Source organism: Mus musculus, chromosome 9, assembly GCF_000001635.26.
Source record: "Mus musculus strain C57BL/6J chromosome 9, GRCm38.p6 C57BL/6J".
In the NCBI taxonomy this organism is placed as follows: Eukaryota; Metazoa; Chordata; class Mammalia; order Rodentia; family Muridae; genus Mus; species Mus musculus.
Genome location: NC_000075.6, coordinates 67966904 through 67987699, shown reverse-complemented (window position 1 = coordinate 67987699; position 20796 = coordinate 67966904). Strand labels below are relative to the sequence as shown.

Here is a 20796-nt window from a genome sequence, read left to right as displayed (position 1 = left end):
TAGAAACAATCACACATCTTCATTAAGAATATATAAATATGGTAACATAAAACCGCCACATTAATGTCGCACTGGTCCTTAAAGGGTCCTTCCCTGGCAAGGACTTGGGGTGGCATAGACGTGAAATTCAGAAATAGTGGTTTTGAAATTCTTTTCACAGGATGGTTCACCTTTTTCTTCAGGTTCCTTTGAGAGAAGTATATGACCCTTCTTAAAAGCTGAGGCCCCGGGGCTGGAGAAATGGCTCAGTGGATAAGAGCACCGACTGCTCTTTCAGAGAGCACAGGTTCCATTTGCAGCATCCACACTACAGCTCACCATCTCCTGTAGCTCCAGGTCCAAGGACTCTGACGCCCTCTGCTGACCTCCAGAGGCTCAGTCATGCACATGGTGCATAGGCATGCGCCCAGGCACACACACAGACACATACAAAATCATTTCTTAAAAGCTAAGACCCAACCACTGATTTGGACAGGGTTATACACCACATAATGGTAAGTCTGCAAGGGCTTTGCTGTCTCTCTGTATTGGGTCATGTAGATTAAACACAAGTTGAAAAGAAACATCTTTGTATGAAATTATATTTCTTACTACAATAGACAATTATGGACACAAAGAATTTCTAGCATTTCAAAATATTTGCAGAGTATATTCCTAATGCACAAATAACCCAACTATAAATTGTAGCCAATAAAATATTTATTTTCTTTTTCAAGTATCTTAAAATTACTGACTTAAATTAGTCAATACACATTAGAAACAAATACAGTTTTATAACAAATACTAATAAATATCATTGATATCACCTATGATGAGTGATCAAAGTTCAAATGATACATGGGCATAAAATACAGAAGATAGACACACTGAGTGAACACGGCTGTCCCGCTGCATGACTGAGGAGAACGCACCCCTACGGCATCAGGATCATACAGTCAGCATACACACAGCCAGGAAAGCACGCTTGGTGTTGTGACTGTGAATCTTAAGTACATTTTTCATTTGTGCTGCAGGCAATGGAACCCACATCTTAAAAATATGTCAGTCCCTAGCCATTCCTTGCTAATTACAAAAACAAGCCACAAACAAGGATTGCAAAAGCCATAAACGAGGAAGACAATTCCCAGAGCTGAAGCGGCATCTTCAGAGTGCATCGCGGAGGGGAGATGGGCACTGGTTTCACAGTCCACCCTGTGAATTCTCAACAGTGTTTTACCATCAAACCCTCAGTTCCTTCAGAGAAAACAGGAAAACAGGACAGCATGCTGTAATAATGTAGTGGCTTTAGCTCGATCTAGGAATACACATGGCGGCAGGTTTAAGCCACAGAAGCTGGGGGAGCCTGCTTCTCTCCTCACATGTCCAGTCCTTATCAAGCTGTGCTTCACCCGCCAAGAGCCCTCATGTACAACTTATCACCAGGATACACTGAGAACATCTTTCCAGTGCTATTAAAGACACACTAGACTCTGAAATTCAGAGCGAGATACAATCACTGAGGGTAACAGGAGACCAGACTGACCAACACAAAACTTAACATGAGGGATTTAGTAACGTTTCGGTAAAGGAAAGGATCCTGTACCCATTCTTTTTCATCCCTTCCAAATTAATTCTAAGGAAACAGCACACGGCATGAAAAGGCAAAATGCAAATGTACAGTGGTATTTATCACAGAGTTAATAATATCACTGAGTACGGTACAAGAACCAATGTCGGAGGGAAGAACGGATTACACAATGCAAGACTACCTCAGTGGGTAGACAGGCAAGGGTTAAAGTGTTAGTAAAACATTTCCAAACACGGAAAAACAAAACTAGGTAGGAAAGCAAAGAAGACTGCATTAAATCTTGTATGACCGTTAAGAATCATCAGCAAAATAAATAAATTATTTAGAGTAAGTCAGTATTACAGTAAGAGCAAGGAAGATAAACTCTAATACTCCAGGACTCTGTGACATTTACAGGTCAGTGTTCCACTGACTCCCTAAAGGGCTCAATCCAACAGAGTCCACACAATCAGAATGTGCTCCCTCCTCAGCTCTGGCCACAGCAAGATGGGGAGAGCTGCAGGAGCTAAGCTCAGCTACAAGTCACCAAACCCTACAACAATTACCTTCTATTTCGTCCAAAATTATTACAGTAGATTACAGTTTAAAGGGTTGTCTGACATTGTAACAAAAACTTAAAGGCCACACAAGATGACTATAGTCTTAGCTAAAATAACCTTTGTGCTTAATACATACATTTATAAAAAGAGAAACCACAAGAATCACTAAGGAGCTAAAAAAATACAATAAAACATAATAAGTAACTAAAAAGACACAGATTTCAGAGGATCACAAAGTCTTGGTAAAACTGGAATATATTCAGGAAAACTAAAACTTGTGTCTCTCACACAAGGAGCTGCAGCATCTGAAGTCACAGACCGTGCTTGACTCTCTCGGAAGCTGCACGCACGGGGACACCGTGCCCATCCCCCATCACCCAGGCCCTAGAAGCTTCTTGGTTTTGTATTTTGGCTACGATTAATATTTACATATTTTTCTATATGTGGTCCCATGAGCACAGAAGTCTTGTTTTGAGGGAAACGTGGCAATGCCAGGGTTCAAACCCAAGCCTTGTGGCTGCTGCTTTACCTGAGCTGTGCCCCAGACAAGGATGCAGGTCATCCCTTCTGTCCATGAAGTGCTGTCTGGCCTTGGACATCAGTTATATTCTCTTTACAGTGTTTGCTTTAGACATAAAGTGTTCAACTAACTGCTTTTTATAACTATGCATTTAAAAACATAAATGCACACCTTTAATCCCAGCACATGAGAGGTATAATCAGGAGGGTATCTGTGAAGTCAAGGCCAGCCTGGTCTATACAGAGAGTTCCGAGCCAACCAGGGCTACATAGTAGACCCTGTCCAAAAAGAAAAAGAAAAAAAAAAAAAAAGCTTGTAGCTTGTATTTAACAGTTTCATTAACTTCAAATATATACTAGTGATCAAGTTTCTACTTTGGCTTCAATATTAGTTGATAGATAAGACACTGTTAAAGCACAAAATTAAACATTCTCATTATTATTTTAAATAGAAATTAAAATATCATTTACTTTGGGAATTAGCTGGGGTTTAAAGGCTAATTTATAGTTATTTTGTTCACATCAAGAAAACTCTCTGAGGATTAAATTTATGAAGTGTCAATGCCGCATGCACATGTCCATTTGTACAGGTGTGTGTGAAGGGGTGCACACATGTTACGTGTGGCATATGCATGTGGGCATTTGTGAACGTGTGGAGGACTGAGTTCATTATCAGGTGTCTTCCTCCATTACTATCTTTTGCTTTGCTCTGATTTCGAGCAAGATCTCTCACAAAATCTGGTACTCTCTAAAAGTAAGTGAGCTGGCCGTCAACAAACCCCAGGTTCTGCCTGCTTCCTGACCCCAGCTCCATTCAGCACTGGACAGACACGCACCACCCACCATGTGTGAGTACTGGAGATCTAAATTCAGGTCTTTGTGCTTGCTAGGAAGACTTTATCAACTGTGCCATCTCCCAGACCTCTAAGAGTTTGTTTATAAAAGGAGAGATATCTATACATTCAGCTGCCACAGAGGTAATCTGCCTAATTACATGTTCTGTTACTAACTCTACTTACAATAATTAAAACCAGTTAATTATGAGGTAAGCGTAACCAGCAATGGGGCTCAGTTTTCAAAAGGAATCCCTGATGAATGTTAGGGGTGCAGACCACATAAATTACTTCATAACTGAATTAAAAAAGAAAAAAATATATACGGAAGAAACATTCTACTACAATTCCTATGCCAAGACCATCTCAGGTCCAAGGACAAGCTCAGAGAAATGACATATTAGTTATTAAAATGCTACCTCCCAGGTTAATAGTCCCATGACTTGAGTAAGTTTGGGGTACTGTGTGGAGCAGAACTCTGCATAATTCCATCATCGAGATTCAGAAACACGGACATTCACTGCACAGACCTATCCTTTCCAACCTCATCTGACGGGTACACGGACAACCCCGTAGACAAGCCTTACAATTTCCAAAACGGTAGCAAAAGATGTGCTCTGGGCTCAATATCCTTTGAACTCCCAATCCCAAACCAGCGAAGTTATTTCCTGCACCATGGCATCTTTTACACCCATTGCTTAGCCCTGTGTAGAATTCCATGAAGTCACAATTTTCAACTATGAGCCACCATACTGAAAAGCTCAGGTGGAAGGGAGAGTTATAAAGAGATTTCTTTAAAATCGGCCGTGATTTACACACAGTCTGATTCACACACCGTCAAACAATAGTAGTATGATTTGCGTTTTAAGGATGGAGTCAGGCAGTACGGGGACATTTACTCCTGTGTCCCCATCTCTTGCTGTGTAGGCAGGAAAAAGAAAGAGAAGAAAGTTAGAAGCATGCAAAAAGATAAAATGTGACCACATATAATGAAAACCAGAAGCTAAGAATAACTAAGTCATCTTTATCATAAAGTATGGAAATATTAGTAAGTCTCTGCTGAGGGAAAGCCAGTCACGGAAGGATAGCAATTTAAGTATATGCATATTATTTAAGTATAATGAAACTATAGCCAAGACAAAATGCCAAAACACAATAATTCTTTTAAAACATTTAACAAGACTATAAATGTATAATCTCTTTTTCTCTCCTCTAGTTCTGTTTAGCAGAATAATTTTAGATTCTCACAGTAAGAGGAGTCGGGTATTGTGGCTGAGAGCAAAGGGTAGCAGCAAGAGAAACACTAGGCACAAAGCAAGAAGCCAGAATGAAGCATGGTAACTAAGCAAGCTGCCTCAGGGATGGTCAAGCAGCCTACAGCTGCTTCCAAGGCAGTCTTTTCTGCACAGAAAAGCCCTTGTGCCTTGCTCCTGTCCTGTACAGAAAAATGAGTTACCAATTAGCTCCCCTCAACATGCCAGGCCACCCTACAGAAAAACAAATTCTACTCTATAAACCATGAAGACTCCTTCAGAGAGTCACGATCAGGTACCTTAAAAATCACCCATGACATCTCTGCCCTAGCATCTTTCCATTTCACAGCCACGAAGACCAGCATTTACCTCTAATAGGTCGGAACCCTCCGATTCCTGCCTGTCATATGGACGAATGATACCGTCTTCGTGGATCAGACGAGGTGGACGGAGGCTGGACACCTCCTCAGTGGATTCTGCTACCCTGAATAACATAACAGAGAATATGTGAGCATCTTTCAAAATCAGACAAATTGATGTTGATCAAACTCACAGATAAATGAGTAAAAACTATCAATAATTTCTAAGACTCGTTCAAAGGGAAGAAAAGAATTATTAAAGCCATGCCTAAGCATCCACTCTTTCCTTGAAGAAAGAAAGAGTCAGACTCGGGGCCCCTTCCGCTCCACTCCAGCCCAGGGCTTCCTGGCCAGCAGAGTTGCCTGACACCCGCAAGGGCCCATACAGGATTCCCCACGGGATCCTAAGACCTCTGGTGAGTGGAACACAGCGCCGGCCCCAATCCAATCGCGTGGAACCTGAGACTGCGGTACATAGGGAAGCAGACTACCCGGGCCTGACCCAGGGCAAAAGCCCCTTCCGCTCCACTCGAGCCCCGGGCTTCCTTGCCAGCAGAGTCGCCTGACACCCGCAAGGGCCCACAAAGGATTCCCCACGGGATCCTAAGACCTCTAGTGAGTGGAACACAACTTCTGCCAGGAGTCCGGTTTGAACACCAGATATCTGGGTACCTTCCCGGCAAGAAGAGAGCTTTCCTGCAGAGAATACTCTACCCACTGAAACCAAGGAGAGTGCTACCCTCCAGGTCTGCTTATAGAGGCTAACAGAGTCACCTGAAGTACAAGCTCTTAACAGAGACAACTATAACAGCTAGTTTCAGAGATTACCAGATGGCGAAAGACAAACGTAAGAATCCTACTAACAGAAATCAAGACCACTCACCATCATCAGAACGCAGCACTCCCACCCCACCTAGTCCTGGGCACCCCAACACAACCGAAAATCTAGACCCAGATTTAAAAGCATTTTTCATGATGATGATAGAGGACATCAAGAAGGACTTTCATAAGTCACTTAAAGAATTACAGGAGAGCACTGCTAAAGAGTTACAGGCCCTTAAAGAAAAGCAGGAAAACACAGCCAAACAGGTAGAAGTCCTTAAAGAAAAACAGGAAAACACATCCAAACAGGTAATGGAAATGAACAAAACCATACTAGAACTAAAAAGGGAAGTAAACACAGTAAAGAAAACCCAAAGCGAGGCAACACTGGAGATAGAAACCCTAGGAAAGAGATCTGGAACCATAGATGCGAGCATCAGCAACAGAATACAAGAAATGGAAGAGAGAATCTCAGGTGCAGAAGATTCCATAGAGAACATCGACACAACAGTCAAAGAAAATACAAAATGCAAAAGGATCCTAACTCAAAACATCCAGGAAATCCAGGACACAATGAGAAGACCAAACCTACGCATAATAGGAGTGGATGAGAATGAAGATTTTCAACTCAAAGGACCAGCAAACATCTTCAACAAAATAATTGAAGAAAACTTCCCAAACATAAAGAAAGAGATGCCCATGATCATACAAGAAGCCTACAGAACTCCAAATAGACTGGACCAGAAAAGAAATTCCTCCCGACACATAATAATCAGAACAACAAATGCACTAAATAAAGATAGAATATTAAAAGCAGTAAGGGAGAAAGGTCAAGTAACATATAAAGGAAGGCCTATCAGAATTACACCAGACTTTTCACCAGAGACTATGAAAGCCAGAAGAGCCTGGACAGATGTTATACAGACACTAAGAGAACACAAATGCCAGCTACTATACCCGGCCAAACTCTCAATTACCATAGATGGAGAAACCAAAGTATTCCACGACAAAAACAAATTCACACAATATCTTTCCACGAATCCAGCCCTTCAAAGGATAATAACAGAAAAGAAGCAATACAAGGACGGAAATCACGCCCTAGAACAAACAAGAAAGTAATCCCTCAACAAAAAAAAAGAAGACAGTCACAAGAACAGAATGCCAACTCTAACAACAAAAATAAAAGGAAGCAACAATTACTTTTCCTTAATATCAATGGTCTCAATTCCCCAATAAAAAGACATAGACTAACAGACTGGCTACACAAACAGGACCCAACATTCTGCTGCTTACAGGAAACCCATCTCAGGGAAAAAGACAGACACTACCTCAGAGTGAAAGGCTGGAAAACAATTTTCGAAGCAAATGGTCTGAAGAAACAAGCTGGAGTAGCCATTCTAATATCGGATAAAATCGACTTCCAACCCAAAGTTATCAAAAAAGACAAGGAGGGACACTTCATACTCATCAAAGGTAAAATCCTCCAAGAGGAACTCTCAATTCTGAATATCTACGCTCCAAATGCAAGGGCAGCCACATTCATTAAAGACATTTTAGTAAAGCTCAAAGCACACATTGCACCTCACACAATAATAGTGGGAGACCTCAACACACCACTTTCATCAAGGGACAGATCGTGGAAACAGAAACTAAACAGGGACACAGTGAAACTAACAGAAGTTATGAAACAAATGGACCTAACAGATATCTACAGAACATTTTATCCTAAAACAAAAGGATATACCTTCTTCTCAGCACCTCATGGGACCTTCTCCAAAATTGACCATATAATTGGTCACAAAACAGGCCTCAACAGATACAAAAATATTGAAATTGTCCCATGTATCCTATCAGACCACCATGGCCTAAGACTGATCTTCAATAACAACATAAATAATGGAAAGCCAACATTCACGTGGAAACTGAACAACACTCTTCTCAATGATACCTTGGTCAAGGAAGGAATAAAGAAAGAAATTAAAGAATTTTTAGAGTTTAATGAAAATGAAGCCACAACGTACCCAAACCTTTGGGACACAATGAAAGCATTTCTAAGAGGGAAACTCATAGCTCTGAGTGCCTCCAAGAAGAAACGGGAGAGAGCACATACTAGCAGCTTGACAACACATCTAAAAGCTCTAGAAAAAAAGGAAGCAAATTCACCCAAGAGGAGTAGACGGCAGGAAATAATCAAACTCAGGGGTGAAATCAACCAAGTGGAAACAAAAAGAACTATTCAAAGAATTAACCAAACGAGGAGTTGGTTCTTTGAGAAAATCAACAAGATAGATAAACCCTTAGCTAGACTTACTAAAGGGCACAGGGACAAAATCCTAATTAACAAAATCAGAAATGAAAAGGGAGACATAACAACAGATCCTGAAGAAATCCAAAACACCATCAGATCCTTCTACCAAAGGTTATACTTAACAAAACTGGAAAACCTGGACGAAATGGACAAATTTCTAGACAGATCCCAAGTACCAAAGTTGAGTCAGGATCAAGTTGACCATCTAAACAGTCCCATATCACCTAAAGAAATAGAAGCAGTTATTAATAGTCTCCCAGCCAAAAAAAGCCCAGGACCAGACGGGTTTAGTGCAGAGTTCTATCAGACCTTCAAAGAAGATCTAATTCCAGTTCTGCACAAACTATTTCACAAAATAGAAGTAGAAGGTACTCTACCCAACTCATTTTATGAAGCCACTATTACTCTGATACCTAAACCACAGAAAGATTCAACAAAGATAGAGAACTTCAGACCAATTTCTCTTATGAATATCGATGCAAAAATCCTCAATAAAATTCTTGCTAACCGAATCAAAGAACATATTAAAGCAATCATCTATCCTGACCAAGTAGGTTTTATTCCAGGAATGCAGGGATGGTTTAATATACGAAAATCCATCAATGTAATCCATTATATAAACAAACTCAAAGACAAAAACCACATGATCATCTCGTTAGATGCAGAAAAAGCATTTGACAAGATCCAACACCCATTCATGATAAAAGTTTTGGAAAGATCAGGAATTCAAGGCCCATACCTAAACATGATAAAAGCAATCTACAGCAAACCAGTAGCCAACATCAAAGTAAATGGAGAGAAGCTGGAAGCAATCCCACTAAAATCAGGGACTAGACAAGGCTGCCCACTTTCTCCCTACCTTTTCAACATAGTACTTGAAGTATTAGCCAGAGCAATTCGACAACAAAAGGAGATCAAGGGGATACAAATTGGAAAAGAGGAAGTCAAAATATCACTTTTTGCAGATGATATGATAGTATATATAAGTGACCCTAAAAATTCCACCAGAGAACTCCTAAACCTGATAAACAGCTTCGGTGAAGTAGCTGGATATAAAATAAACTCAAACAAGTCAATGGCCTTTCTCTATACAAAGAATAAACAGGCTGAGAAAGAAATTAGGGAAACAACACCCTTCTCAATAGTCACAAATAGTATAAAATATCTTGGCGTAACTCTAACTAAGGAGGTGAAAGATCTGTATGATAAAAACTTCAAATCTCTGAAGAAAGAAATTAAAGAAGATCTCAGAAGATGGAAAGATCTCCCATGCTCATGGATTGGCAGGATCAACATTGTAAAAATGGCTATCTTGCCAAAAGCAATCTACAGATTCAATGCAATCCCCATCAAAATTCCAACTCAATTCTTCAACGAATTAGAAGGAGCAATTTGCAAATTCATCTGGAATAACAAAAAACCTAGGATAGCAAAAACTCTTCTCAAGGATAAAAGAACCTCTGGTGGAATCACCATGCCTGACCTAAAGCTTTACTACAGAGCAATTGTGATAAAAACTGCATGGTACTGGTATAGAAACAGACAAGTAGACCAATGGAATAGAATTGAAGACCCAGAAATGAACCCACACACCTATGGTCACTTGATCTTCGACAAGGGAGCTAAAACCATCCAGTGGAAGAAAGACAGCATTTTCAACAAATGGTGCTGGCACAACTGGTTGTTATCATATAGAAGAATGCGAATCGATCCATACTTATCTCCTTGTACTAAGGTCAAATCTAAGTGGATCAAAGAACTTCACATAAAACCAGAGACACTGAAACTTATAGAGGAGAAAGTGGGGAAAAGCCTTGAAGATATGGGCACAGGGGAAAAATTCCTGAACAGAACAGCAATGGCATGTGCTGTAAGATCGAGAATTGACAAATGGGACCTAATGAAACTCCAAAGTTTCTGCAAGGCAAAAGACACCGTCAACAAGACAAAAAGACCACCAACAGATTGGGAAAGGATCTTTACCTATCCTAAATCAGATAGGGGGCTAATATCCAACATATATAAAGAACTCAAGAAGGTGGACTTCAGAAAATCGAACAACCCCATTAAAAAATGGGGCTCAGAACTGAACAAAGAATTCTCACCCGAGGAATACCGAATGGCAGAGAAGCACCTGAAAAAATGTTCAACATCCTTAATCATCAGGGAAATGCAAATCAAAACAACCCTGAGATTCCACCTCACACCAGTCAGAATGGCTAAGATCAAAAATTCAGGTGACAGCAGATGCTGGCGTGGATGTGGAGAAAGAGGAACACTCCTCCATTGTTGGTGGGAGTGCAGGCTTGTACAACCACTCTGGAAATCAGTCTGGCGGTTCCTCAGAAAATTGGACATAGTACTACCGGAGGATCCAGCAATACCTCTCCTGGGCATTTATCCAGAAGATGCCCCAACCGGTAAGAAGGACACATGCTCCACTATGTTCATAGCAGCCTTATTTATAATAGCCAGAAGCTGGAAAGAACCCAGATGCCCCTCAACAGAGGAATGGATACAGAAAATGTGGTACATCTACACAATGGAGTACTACTCAGCTATTAAAAAGAATGAATTTATGAAATTCCTAGCCAAATGGATGGACCTGGAGGGCATCATCCTGAGTGAGGTAACACATTCACAAAGGAACTCACACAATATGTACTCACTGATAAGTGGATATTAGCCCCAAACCTAGGATTCCCAAGATATAAGGTACAATTTGCTAAACACATGAAACTCAAGAAGAATGAAGACTGAAGTGTGGACACTATGCCCCTCCATAGAATTGGGAACAAAACACCCATGGAAGGAGTTACAGAGACAAAGTTTGGAGCTGAGATGAAAGGATGGACCATGTAGCGACTGCCATATCCAGGGATCCACCCCATAATCAGCACCCAAATGCTGACACCATTGCATACACTAGCAAGATTTTATCGAAAGGACCCAGAGGTAGCTGTCTCTTGTGAGACTATGCCGGGGCCTAGCAAACACAGAAGTGGATGCTCACATTCAGCTAATGGATGGATCACAGGGCTCCCAATGGAGGAGCTAGAGAAAGAACCCAAGGAGCTAAAGGGATCTGCAACCCTATAGGTGGAACAACATTATGAACTAACCAGTACCCCGGAGCTCTTGACTCTAGCTGCATATGTAACAAAAGATGGCCTAATCGGCCATCATTGGAAAGAGAGGCCCATTGGACATGTAAACTTTGTATGCCCCAGTACAGGGGAACGCCAGGGCCAAAAAGGGGGAGTGGGTGGGTAGGGGAGTGGGGGTGGGTGGGTATGGGGGACTTTTGGTATAGCATTGGAAATGTAAATGAGCTAAATACCTAATAAAAAATGGAAAAAAAAAAAAAAGAGTCAGACTCGGAAAGGTCACAGACACTATGCAGCCAAGCTGTCTATCAGTGCCTGGATATGAAATGGAATGAAATGAAAACGAACGGGGCTTTAAGACTCATTTCTTTTTTACTCCTTTCCACAGTTCTTGGCCTCATAAAGCTGCCATGACTTCCAATTAGATCCAAGAGCCTTAAGAGCAGGTTAATACAGGATGCCCACACCAGTGTATGGATGCCCTTACCTCTGAATGCCTTGGAAGGTGCTGCTAGCCATATCTATGATCCCGCCAGTTGGACGAGCCACGGCACCCACAAGCCCTTTTCCAATTCCTTTAAAGAAGCCGGCAGCGCCCTCCTTCTTGGCACCTTTACAAAACCAAAGACAACAAATATATAATAGCAGTTTAAATAAGCAAGTCTGAACTCAACAAAAACCCAAGCCAACTCAAAAACCACAAGTATTTAGGTGTCTGGGGACGCTACATTTCATCTTAATGTGATGACATGGTTGCTCTCAAAGCACAGATCCCTGGGCCAGACCACTTCAGCGTATGCTTATGCCAAGGGTGGACACAGATCTCCAGGATACTGAAGCCCACACAGAGTTGAGAGGACTGATACAGCCTAACGTACGTGCCAGGGAGATCAGAGAACTTAGCAGAGAACACTCACTCACTCATTCCATTACAACCATTAGGATATCCAGGCAGTACATTAAAAACAACTCAATTTATTAAAAATTCTGTTCACACACTATAAAATGTCCCACTAGACAAATTAAATGCTTTCGGTCTATTAAGAACTGTACAACATCATCACAATCAATTTTAGAAAATCCTTGTCATCTCAGGAATCCACTCTGTGCCTACTGTCTGTCACTCTAGTTCCCCAGTCCTCATCTGAACCCATCGGGACACCTCCTCCTCTCCCCCGTTCCCGCCTCTTCAGACTTAGCCGTCACCCAGTCTGCTTTCCTCTGGACGCCACACTTGCGCAGCTTCCACCGAATGGTCTCCCGAGACTGGGCTTTGTTTACTCAGAACCATGCAGTCTGAATTCATCTGCACTGTGCATGTACCACTGCTTGGTTTCTGTTTATGGCTGAATAATATTCCATTGAGCAGATATGCCATATTTTATTTATTCATGCATTGGGGATAGACGGATCTTTTTATGTTTTAGTTATGATGAAAAATCAAGCTATGAGCATTAGCATGTAAGACTGAATGTCTGCTTTCAGCACTTTAGGGTACCTTGCTGACACACAGCATTTCTATGTCCAACTGTAGAGGGACAGGCAGAATGTTCTCCTATAGGTGGCTGTGCTACCACATGCTCCTACCAGCAGCCATGGAGATTCCAATTGCCCCACACCCTGACTTACATGAGTCATCCTAACTGATGTTTCGATTTCCATCCACACTACCCTGATGACTAAAGTGTACACTTGCATATCTTTGTTGAGGAATGGTCTATTCAGATCCTTTGCCTGTTTTAATCTGGGTTATCTTCTTATTATTAGCTTGTACAAGTTCTTCCTATAGTCAAGCAATAAATCTCTTACCAAATATAGTACAAAACTTTTATCTCATTTTGTTTATTTTTTTTCTTTTTACAGTAATATTTTCCAAGGCATAAGCTTTGTTTTAATTTTGGCAAACTATCCTTTTCATTTCCTCATGGAATCGTCCACCACATAAAAACTTAAATCTTGAGTCCAACTTATCTGCCTTGTCTTTTGTCACCCATGCCTTGGTGTCCTGTCCAAAAGGGCTCCTGTCTGACCACGGCACTAGCTGCTGTGTCTGCTTCTAAGTTCTGACTTCTACTCTCAGCCTCTGGCACTTCCTCCATCTGCTGAAGCCACTGCTGGAGTCAGCTTGGTGCCCACCTCAGAGATCCAGTACTTGCAAGGGTTCATTGACCTACATGTCCAACTTCAGGCCAGTATCATGCCACGTAAGCATAATCAGTGTAGCTTTATGATGCTTTAAAGTTGGGGCATGCAACATGTGCCTACACTACTCCTCCAACACTGCCTTTTAATTTTTAAAAGGTATTTGTGTGTGTGTGTGTGTGTGTGTGTGTGTGTGTATACCTTTATATTTTTAAAATATATATAAAAATATATATGCATATGTATATGTACCTAGCACATGTCAGTTGCTACTGAGGGCCTCAGAGAATTTAATTTCCTTCTGGCCTTGATGAGAACATCATTCAAAATCTGAGTCAGTCACTATTTAACCTCTCTGAGATAACACACTGATAATCACAACTGTAATATAAAGTTTAGTCCGTACTCCTCTCAGTCAAGCACGGAGTATCAATAGCATCTGGCATGCACGTACCCTTCCCCTCTGTGCAGGAGAGAAGTGTTTTCTACCTACCTTCCACGGGCTTTGTTATTATTCCAGTCACCCCACCAACAACTCCCTGCAAGAGAAATCAGTCATCAAGTCTCCAGCAACCCAAAGGTGCGTAACACTAAACCAACCACTAGAGGTCGCCATAGACACACTAATTTTTTTTTTCTGTTTTTCTGTTTAGTGAACAACATGCACATGTAAGTGCACACATTGATCTTTACAAACATTAAATCATAGGAAATTCACAGTAGAAAGAGCCACAAAGCATATGTCATTAGTCTAATAGCTTCAGTGCATCTATGACAGATTCCTGAAGCTCAACAGGAGACTCACACGCAGGAAGCCCTTCCCTCCTCTGGCAAGACTGTCTCCAAAATCTTTAGGCTGTCGCCCCATCTCCTCTCTTCTCTTCTGCTGATACTCTTTGTCCATTGTAATTGCGGCCAGGCCTTTCCCAACTGACCCAGTGATTCGAGATACGACTCCCGCTGCACCACCTACAGAGCAGACCAAGAAGTCAGTCGTCACTGCGCGCAGGTACAGCATGCACCTGCTTTCAACAAGTACCTACACAGTTCCTTCTCATATGCAAATGAAAAATTACGATGAATTATGCTACCAAGAGAAGTAACACAATTTTTAAAGCACACTCATCCAACCTGTGAACACTGAGAGCCCAGGAGTCACTGTTGCAGTCACACCCAGTTGAAATGATGGAAATGGACTTTAAAGGTTTATTAGGAAGGTGAACTCCCTCTTACTACATATAACCACTTGCTTTCCATAAACAACACACTTTAGAGCCGTAATTACACACACGGACAAATGTTGATCATACGCACCTACTGTGTGTCCAACGAGACTTCTCACCCCAATCACTAATCCTTCAGCAAATTCTTCAGGACCTTGGACAGCACCCTGATCCCCCCAAAAAGAGAAAAAGTTAGTATTAAACTTTAATAAGTGTAAGACTTTTAATCCAGCATTTTGACTATCTCATGAAGACAACAAAAGTATAAAAAACCATAAAGACTAGGACCAAACCATTTTCATGCTATCTCTTAAATACTCATAGATTTATACCAACTGTGCTTAGAAGTAGTTTCAATATTAGCACAATATTAGCAGATTCTACAAGACTAACATAGTACAGGTGTCAATCACTGGCTATGATTGCAGCATGCCGCTGGCTTCCCAGTGCACTGTACTGGCATACCAAAGCCAGCTGTGCTACAGGACCGACTCTACTCTGTCTGGCTCTCTTCTCCCTCTTACTCTCTCCACGTGGTCCTTCCAAACAAAACCCTTATGACTTTGGGCCTCTGGACTCTTGAAGCAAAGGTGGGCATGTGAGATGAGAGCGCCAAGGAGGACAGTCAGGTCCTTGGACCCCTCCCAGTCCTTTCCACAGCAGCAAAACTGTCTGTAATCTACCCAGCACTCAGACACTTATAACTACATGGAATACCAGGAAAACTCGGGCACAGTTTACTGCCCAAGATCAACAGTAGATGTGCTCATTTGAATGTAAAACAATCTTTCAATGTCATTTAAGTATTTTAAATAAAAACCTGAAGCTGATTTTTGTCATTATTATTTGAACATTATTCCATTGCCATATACAGTTAAATACAATTACATATCACTAGAAAGCAGGACATTTGTTTCAACCAGTACCTGGAAGGGCTCATAGAACAGTGCTTCAACTCCTTCGGACAGGCCCCTAATCAGTCCAAATGGGTTTCCAAGCACGTCTAAGCCCAATACAAGCACATACATCTGCTTCAAGAACTAAAGAGAAAAAAAAGAATAGATAAGTCCTTCCTGAACACTGAAGAACATTTAGGAAGCAATGGGAAGAGAAGATGACAGGGAAAACATTAAGGGACAACGTGTGCAATGGCCACCAGCAAGCACCTCCACACCTGATATCACAACATGTGTGTCTTAAATCAACAATTGCCATTTAGTAGTCACGTGGCCTCAGACAAGTCACCTGGTCTTTACTGTTGGCCTTCCCTGCTGCAAAGTGAAAGATCACAATGACCTTGCATGAAGAGTATGCATAGTAATGAATATAAAATTCAATGCTCATTAGCGTTAATATTGTACTGTTATTAAATTATATAGGGAATCATTAGTAATTATGGGAAAAATTTGTATTTGTTTGGACCTATTGTTCGCATGCACCACAAGAACAATCTCCCAGCAGAAGATGGAACAACAAAGGCAGCCCTGCAGTTCCACCTGAGTGGCTGTGACACTGCACCCTCCTTGCCTATTACCCAATCCACACAGTACCTGCTGGCGGGGAGGAGCTGGCTTAGAAACCCTCTTGCAATCCCCTAGCCTGCGTTTTACATTTCCTAACGTGGTAAAGTCTCCCTGAAAAGGGAAAGGAGCCTGGAGGAAAACACTTTAAACTGTGTAACAGAAGACAAGCTAAAGAAATAGAAATTACCTCCATGCACAAGACCCATACATCGCCCCAGCCAAAACCCAGCAGGGATAGGTAAGGGACCTTGAAGTCCCACACATCACTCAAAGCTTTAGCAACTGATGGCTACTGGGGAGGGAAAGGAGTCAATTTTCATGAGGGATGTGGTCATTGAGAGGCTACCCAGCTTCAGGGGACAATCCCACAGCCACGTGCAAAGGCAGCACTAAGTGGACTCAATGGGCTGAAAAAGATGAAGAGGGAGAAGGAGAGGGGGAAGAGGAGAAAGAAGAGGGGAGGGAGGGAGGGAGGGAGGGAGGGAGGGAGGGAGGGAGGGAGGGAGGACGAGAACACATAGGGGAGGGAAAGGGGGTGGAAGGAAATGGGGACATGGATTTAATCAAACATTATATGCACATGAAAAATGTTCAAGAGGGAAAAGTTAGAATTACTAAGAATGTCTTGCTATCCCTTCTTGATATGAACATCTAGGCTGCATTTAAAAAAAATCAGCTCATCGTAAGACGAGCCTAAAATTACCTTTGAGCCTTCATATCATAATGAAATAAAGGAAAGTTGATCTAAAACAAAACTCATTTTTATTAAAAAGGAACTGAAATTAGACACTTAAGTGGATATTAGCCAAAAAAAGAAGTACAGACTACTCAAGATACAGTTCACAGAACTTAAAAAGGTCAACAAGCTGAAGTACCTAAGTGAGGTCGCCTCAGTCCCACTTGGGAGAGAGAAGAAAGCAATCACAAGTGGGGAGGGAGGGAGGGGCCTGGGAGGGAAAGTAGATGGGGTGGGGGTAAGAAGTGAGGAAGAGAGGGGAACCAGATCTGGTATTGGGTGAGGGAAAAGGACTGAAGCCCTGAGGGCCAACACAAAGAATGAAAACAGGCAACCTGGGGAGGGAGGAAGTTGGGGGAACCCTCCAGAATGTAGTCATACAGAGACCTGGGAGGTGAGAGACTCCAGAGAGATACCAGACAGTAGGGAGAGGAAACTTATAGAGCCCACCTCCAGCAGGAAGACAGGGCATCAAATGAGGGAGGGAGGGCCACCCCACAGTCACAACTCTGACCCATAATTGTTCCTGTCTGAAAGAATTACAGGGATGGAAATGGAGAGGAGCTTGAGGAAATGAAAGTCCAGGGACAGGCCCAAAGTGGGATCCAGCTCAAGGGGAGGTCCCAAGGCCTGACACCATTACTGAGGCTATGGAGCACCCACAAAAAAGGACCTAGCTTGACTGTACTTCAGAAGACCCAACAAGCAGCTGAAAGAGTCAGAGGCAGATATTTGCACCCAACCAATGGACAGAAGCAGGTGACCCCTATTGAATTAGGGAAAGGCTGAAAGAAGCTGAGGAGAAGGGTGACCCTGTAAGAGGACCAGCAGCCTCAACTAATCTGGACCCCCGAGATCTCTCAAACACTTGACCACCAAACAAGCAGTATACACCAGCTGATATGAGGCCCCCAACACACATACAGCAGAGGATTGCAGGGTCTGTGATCATTCAGAGATGACACACCTAACCCTCAAGAGACTGGAGGCCCCAGGGAGTTTAGAGGTCTGATGAGGTAGGAGGTGGGAACATCCACGTGGAAATAGGGGGCTGGGGAGGAGGTATGGGATGTGGAACAGTCGGAGGGGAGGGGATAAAATATGAAGTGTAAAAAATTAATTAATTAGTTAATTAATTAAAAAATAAAAAGAAACCACTAAGCAATGCTGAGTGTGGTGGACATGCCTGTGAACCCAGGTCTAGGGAGACTGAGAAAGGAAGACTGTAAGTTCAAGGCCAGCCTGGACAGCAGGAGAGCATGTCTTAAACAGCCAACAACAGCAACAAAGTCACAGAGCGATAAGACTCTGAAGTCGGTCACATAACCATTTCCATCCATGCTATGCTCTCATGTACCCGTTTTATGGTGCTTTATGAAGTGTGTTCCCAAGCTACTGTAGGAGGAAGTTACCTGTTCACTGTAGTGTCTGACAACACTCCACATGAGCTGATCTCTCTTGTAAAACTGATAGCGAATCTCATAGTAAGCAAGCCTGGCAGAGACAAGGCAAAGAGTTAAGGCCAGTACAGTGATGCTCTGAGTACAAAGACACTGCCTGTAGCAGCTAATTCCTGTGACAATTTATAGTTGACAGCTAAATATTATAGTAATGAAATTATTCTAAAATCGATAATTCTCATGTAAGAGTCTTACGAATGAAGAAAGAAAAAAGTGGTTTTTAAAAGTCAGTCACAGAGCTGGAGATGTAGCGCAGTGCAAGAGCACTGTATGACCTCCTGTTTCTGCACTCAGCAGTGCACACGCATACATCCATGCACACATGCTCACACACACACAAATAAATATCACAATAAAAGTGACATGGTAAATTTTAAGTTCTTTCTTATTGCTGTTCACTTTTGATTCTTTTCTATGCATCCACAAAACCTAAAACATTCTGTATGTCACTTTTAAACTCAACATTATGAATTACACATTCACATTTTACTCGAGCTTCCCGGTAAGCATTTGAGCGCATGTAGAGCATTGCATTACACAGCAGTCGTGAAGAGAGTGATTCCTGCCTTCAGATGTACCCAAGGTTGTTATAACAAAGGGGACTGCCAGGTGCAGAGTAGGCATACCTGTTTGGCTTTATTTCAGGATCATTTTACAATAAGTCCCCTCACTGAGTAATCAATGACAAAATCCCTAAAGGCATCTTTGTGTGTGTGTGTCTGCATATGTGTGTATGATATGTATGCATACGCACAAAGTTTCCATTCATACACTAGCATTTTTAAAGTACCCATTACTTAAAGTCATCCATCTCTAGTGTTAGTTATCTTGTTTTGAATGCTTCATTTTATTTGCATGTATTTCTGATAACAATGGTGGACATCTCTAATACCTGCCTGCCACTTCCATTGTTTGGGAAGCCTCCACAGTCTGAGGCTGCTCTGTCCCTGACCCTTACTCTCAGTGTTTAACACTGCAACTAAGAACCATTTCCCTGTCCTGCCTGCCCATTCTATCCCAGAGGGTCCTTTTGAGAAAAGTGTCTGGGTTGTTTTCTTTTCCCTTGGAGAGATTGAACTGAAGACCTTGACTTCCCCCCACCTCTCTCTCTCACTGAGCTAACTCTATAGCCCAAGTATTTAACTTTTATGTAGTCAGTCCTATCTAGTATTTCTCACTGGAATTTTGTCACTGCTTCTAAAAGAGAAAGACAACACTAATCAGAGATTTATTCCATTCAACTTCTACTTATATGTTTGCTTTTGTGTGTGTGAATGTTTGTGGTGTGGTACTCCTGTGCCTTTGGGCACACATGCATATGTGCACACAAGCACGTAGAGCCTAGAGGTCAACCTTGCCTGCTACCCCAAGGTGTTCTCTGCCAGCCTTTCTGAGACAGGCTCTCATATTGGTCTGGAAATGGCCAAGTAGACTGGACCTGGCTGCACAGTGAGACCCAGGGACCCAGCTGCCTCCACCTCAACGGCACTGAGACCACAAGTGCATACCACCACACCTGGACTGTGTGTGTGTTCTGGGGACTGAGCTCAGGCCTCAAGCACTTTGACAGCTGAGCTTTCTCCCCAGCCCTTAACTTTTTCAAGTCTTTCAGTTTGGATTTTATACTTTTTTCCCTTGTTTTCTCAGAAACTTAGCACACATGTGAGATGGTAATGATCTACAAGGAGTTTTTCTCTCAGGTAACCACTTATTCCAATACTTTTGTGCACTATTCAGTTCAGCAGACAGCTATGGAGTGAAGATACAGCTGGCATGCACACACAGCCTCCTGTAATGTACAACACGGGGTTCTCCTTTCTACACTTGGCTACAGATCACACTGGAATCTCACTCCCCTGCTACATATTTCTTACTAGAACTCAATAGTAAAATACAGTCAATTCATAGGTTGAATGACTGTACAAAACAATTAGGTTTTTATTAAGTATTCACACACAACCAAAGTTGTAACTTGTCTTAAAGCCCTGAGTATAACTAGACACAGAGCACACTCTTCAAGTCAGGTAGGAAGACTCTCTAAGCCAAGGCTGCACCAATGGAGACAGTCAATGCCCTGAAGCACTTTGAGAAGGAGTGGCTCCCAGCATGCACTTAAGCAAGGCCCTTACTTGAATATGAGGTCATCCACGTCCGTCAGAGTGGCACCTATGCTCTTCAACAGCAGGTTCACAGAATGAATTGCAATCATTTCCTGTTTCTCTTTGTCTGATTCCTCACCTCCGGATCCCAAAGACAGACTCAGATGCAACTGAAAGAAAAACAGCACTCAATATAGGAAAGCCTGAACAAAGCTGTGTAGGACCAGATCTTCCTGCACCACCAAAGGTGCCCATGCCCTGCCCTGCTCACATGCTACAGAACAGATTCATCATGTGTGCATTTGA

At 42.2% G+C, this 20796-nt stretch overlaps 1 protein-coding gene across 6 annotated transcripts in view; it reads right to left on the bottom strand.

The window, feature by feature from the left end:
* The window catches only part of Vps13c (vacuolar protein sorting 13C), a 157429-nt gene that overhangs the window by 10045 nt on the left and 126588 nt on the right, over nt 1–20796 (bottom strand). For 4 of the 6 annotated variants that reach the window (XM_006511225.2, XM_006511224.2, NM_177184.4 and 1 more), the window contains 8 exons: nt 20521–20660; nt 18344–18425; nt 15599–15712; nt 14764–14839; nt 14255–14418; nt 13943–13988; nt 11795–11918; nt 5081–5195 (listed from right to left, as the gene is read on the bottom strand). In XM_006511225.2, the coding sequence (XP_006511288.1) occupies nt 5081–5195; nt 11795–11918; nt 13943–13988; nt 14255–14418; nt 14764–14839; nt 15599–15712; nt 18344–18425; nt 20521–20660 (861 nt within the window). Of the gene's footprint in view, nt 1–681; nt 4378–5080; nt 5196–11794; nt 11919–13942; nt 13989–14254; nt 14419–14763; nt 14840–15598; nt 15713–18343; nt 18426–20520; nt 20661–20796 lie in introns of those variants that run through there. The other 2 variants (XR_379424.2, XM_006511226.2) reach the window with 2 other exon arrangements.